The sequence below is a fragment of the Sardina pilchardus genome, chromosome 21, assembly GCF_963854185.1.
Source record: "Sardina pilchardus chromosome 21, fSarPil1.1, whole genome shotgun sequence".
NCBI classification, from domain to species: Eukaryota; Metazoa; Chordata; class Actinopteri; order Clupeiformes; family Clupeidae; genus Sardina; species Sardina pilchardus.
Window position 1 is genome coordinate 19,104,672 of NC_085014.1, and position 3,955 is coordinate 19,108,626.

Here is a 3,955-nt window from a genome sequence, read left to right on the forward strand (position 1 = left end):
AGACAAACAGAGGCAACTCTTGAACCAGAGGGAATCTACAGCGAAGCAAGATTTGTGCAAAGTGACTATTTCACTTACACTTCATACCATTTCTGAGGGTTGTTTTTATACATTCCATAAGGTCATACTGTAACTGATGAGTTGACAGCTATGTTCAGAGATGTTTAATGTTTCTGTTCTGTTCACAGGTAACAGAGAGCCTGAACCATGTAACAGGTAGGCTACATGCATGTGAGAGGAATATGGTAAAAATGAAAAGACTGCTCAGAACTCAGCTGAATGTTAAAATACCATGACACATACCAAGACTATTTTTTTTATTTTCTTAAACTACTGTATGTCTCTTTCCACTTCACTCTTCACCATCTTCTCTAGAGAAACTCAGCAGACAGAAGACGTCTACAGCAAACCAACATTTACTAAAGGTGTGATCTTTTTCAGATTCCAAGATCTTTCGGTAAGTTCATGTTTTACAGAATGATACTCATTTCTTGTGTTCCACTGACAGCTAAAAAGAAGTCTAAATCTCATAGCAGGTATGTAACTTTGCACATAAATGCATTACGCAGATTTTCAAAATTATTGGACCAATTGAAGGGGATTTGTATTGCTATTTCTCTCTCTCTCTCTTTCTCTCTCTCTCTCTCTCTCTCTATCTCTCTCTCTCTCTTTCTCTCTACCCCCCCCCCCCCCCCCCCCACAGACTAACAGAGGCAGCCCAGGAACCAGAAATAGTCTACAGCGAAGCAAGACTCGTGCAAGGTGACTATTTCACTTATACACCTCATTTCTTTTTTTTCACATTTCATTGGGACAAAGACAATGACTGACTGATGTGGTCGTAATTGATGAGTTGACAGCTAACAATGCTCAGAGATGTTATGTTCAATGTTTATGTTCTGTTCACAGGTAACAGAGAGCCTGAGCCATATAACAGGTACCCCAAAAATACCATGAAACACACCATGACACTGTCCTTTTGTCTTTTCTTTTCTTTAACTATGTCTATTTCCACCTCACTCTCCACTATCTTCTCTTCAGTGAGACTCAGCAGACAGATGAATTCTACAGCAAACCAACACGTACCAAAGGTGTGACCTCTTTCAAATTCCATACTATTTCTGTACATTTGTGTTGAAAATTAATAACGCTAATTTTTTGTGTTCATTTACAGCTATAAAGAAACCTAAATCTCATACCAGGTATGTGACTTTGTGCATATGCCAATCATCCATTATGCAGATTTTTATCATGATTGTCTATGTCTCATCTATGTTTTCACCTATTTAACCATGTCTTTCTGCACATCATTCTCCTCCATCTGCCCTCTAGTGAGACTCAGCAGATAGATGAAGTCTACAGCAAACTAGCACATACTAAGTAAGCATCCATTTACAATTTGGATAGCTGCCAAGGCTGTTAAAGGCCTCTTGAATCACAAAGACAGACTATTATTTTATGATTTATCTTTGTCTTTTTCCCTGTTTATTAACACTCCTCCTTCCTCTCTCCCCCAGTGTGACTGGAGAATCTCAACAGACAGATGTGATCTACAGTGAAACAACACGTTCCCAATGTAAGTGTTTTGTTCGTCCTGTGTCCTTACTATTCCATCATGTCTGCTCCTCATGTTACTTCCTGTTGACCTTTGTTTACTTTTGTGTCCTGTACAATGTGCTCCTTTGTTTACACTGAAAGGGGGATTCTGATGATTTTTCACATAGATCTCTGTTTTGTTTAGATCATTTAGTACTGTCGATATGATAAAAAAAAATAAAAAATCCGAAAACATTCGGTTTTACCTAGCTTGAGTTGCTGCAGAGTCTTGTTTTTTGTATCCTTGCCTTTTCCCTCCTGAGTCCTCTTTTACTGCCAACAAATAAGTCCTTAGAACTGAGTAAACATTCTCCTTTTTGATTAAAAATATGTCTCGTCATCTGTCACTCATTTAAAAGTTACAGTGGTCTACGGTATGATATTTTATGTACTAAATCACAATGTTTTTGTCCCATTCACAGCTAAAAGGAAGCCGAAATCTAGCAGGTATGTGTTTGTATTACAATTGTCCTTTATGCAGATTTTTGCCATTTCCAAAACATTTCCCTCAACTATCCTGACATTCATTTTGGCATAAGGTCATGTTTAGAGACATATTAAGACCCATTCATTTATCTAAAACAGTTTTCAACCTTGTTGTTGGTTGCCTCTTTTGCCTATTAGCTTGCATGCTTGTAGGAAGTTAACTACAAAACTCCTACTAAAAACTCATGCTGCTCACTTGACACCTCGGAATTACCAAGGCCTTGACACACAGCAAGAAACACTATTTATCTATACTTCTATTCATAACAATGGCTGGCATGTGCTGTCCCCGTGTTTGTCTGTTCATATAGTCCAGCAGAGATGGAATACTCCAGTGTTCAACATAAAGGTTTGTACTTCTGTCTGTCTGCCTGGCATTAGCGTGTTTAGGAGTTGGTAAGGTGTTGGACCATGCATTGAGGTTGTTGTTATTGTCAGTGGTGGTGCGGCAGGAATGGTGATCATGGGTTCTCACCCCAAGTCAGACTTAATTCCCTGACTTTTCCCTGACTTTCCCTGACCATAAAACAGAATTTCCCACCATGACCTCGAAACCGGCATTTCCCGGCATGTTTGCCTGAAGTGACGCCACCAGCCAAGATATTGCATTCTAGAACGTTGCACATTTTTAGAGTGGGAAATGTTTCGTGCAAAACAAAAACATTAAAGGTGCATCCACACTGAAACGAGATTACACAGCAGGTTTTGGATATTACATAATTTACTGTTAATAATATTCCATGATATTCCCTGACTGTGCATGCAAATTGACCAAATTCCCTGACTTTCCCTGACTGGAAATGCCTCTTCTGAAATTCCATGATATTCTTTTACACAGAAAAGAAGAAACGTGAACTTTCTCCACCTGAGGATTCTGTCTTTGGTGAATTTGCCTAGATATAATAACCATCACACCAGCCACATCAGCCACATATAGCGGTGTTTAATCTGAATGTAATACAATACATCTGTACATCTACATCTGTACAGTACATCTGTAAGTGTCCCAGCATTTACTCTCTCCTCTGTTGGTCTTTAGAGGCCCCTCATAACATTGATGCATCACAGGGAAACATAACTTTGACAATGTAGTGATATGACCTCGTGATCATATAGGTACTGTACCTCCTCACCATACTAGGAATAAAAAAAAAATAGAAAAATAGTTCCAGTTACCCTCAAATGCAGTGAAATATACTACTAGTAATATTCTAGAAATGTACTTACAGCCCTGTTTTCATAAACCCTACAGTACATGTATTGCACATATAGTGGCAAGTAAGTAACAAATGCATTAGTGTTACAAATGTATACCTGTAAAGTTGAATAAAGAACAAAGCTGCCTGCAGGTGTTTTAATAGTCTTTCTGTTGGTCCAACATAATCATGCTCCTACTAACCTCACTGCCCTTCTGGAGAACTGCACCCCTGCCCAGTCACTGCCCCCCTCCTCAGCAGGTCCACTCAATACACCAATCATGAACTTCAACACCATGGAAGAACTTACAGTCACACTGTCCCTAAGCCCTGGAATTCACTTCCCCTTTACATCAGCCGTGGTGAATCCGTCAGTCTAACCAACTATTCTCCTTTGCATACTCATACAGTATATGATGTGTTTTTTGTATTATTTTATTGTTTGTCCATATGACATTACAGTTATATTAATTGTATTTTTATGTTTATTTGTGAAGTGACCTTGGGTGACATTAAAGGGTGTTTTCTCCCACAAAACCACTGGTCAATGTAATTATCATCAGTCTATCCAAAAGTCTTCAATGAAGGCATGAGTTTGCATTGGGTTTAGTGTACTACCAACCTAGTTAGCCAGCAAATGTGTATGTGTGCAGCAGCTCAGGATATTAACTCTTTTA

General features: G+C 38.8%; 1 protein-coding gene across 1 annotated transcript in view; it reads left to right on the forward strand.

Annotated features, from left to right (window-relative positions):
* LOC134068575 (uncharacterized) overlaps positions 1-3,654 on the forward strand; it is a 7,856-nt gene extending 4,202 nt beyond the window's left edge. The window contains exons 3-15 of the mRNA XM_062524258.1: positions 3-61; positions 189-216; positions 376-425; positions 509-536; positions 704-762; positions 910-937; positions 1,042-1,091; positions 1,175-1,202; positions 1,333-1,380; positions 1,518-1,576; positions 2,019-2,043; positions 2,394-2,431; positions 2,921-3,654. Coding sequence (XP_062380242.1) covers positions 3-61; positions 189-216; positions 376-425; positions 509-536; positions 704-762; positions 910-937; positions 1,042-1,091; positions 1,175-1,202; positions 1,333-1,380; positions 1,518-1,576; positions 2,019-2,043; positions 2,394-2,431; positions 2,921-2,979 — 559 coding nt within the window. The 3' untranslated portion in view covers positions 2,980-3,654. The remainder of the gene's footprint in view (positions 1-2; positions 62-188; positions 217-375; positions 426-508; positions 537-703; positions 763-909; positions 938-1,041; positions 1,092-1,174; positions 1,203-1,332; positions 1,381-1,517; positions 1,577-2,018; positions 2,044-2,393; positions 2,432-2,920) is intronic.
* The last annotated feature ends 301 nt before the right edge of the window (positions 3,655-3,955 follow it).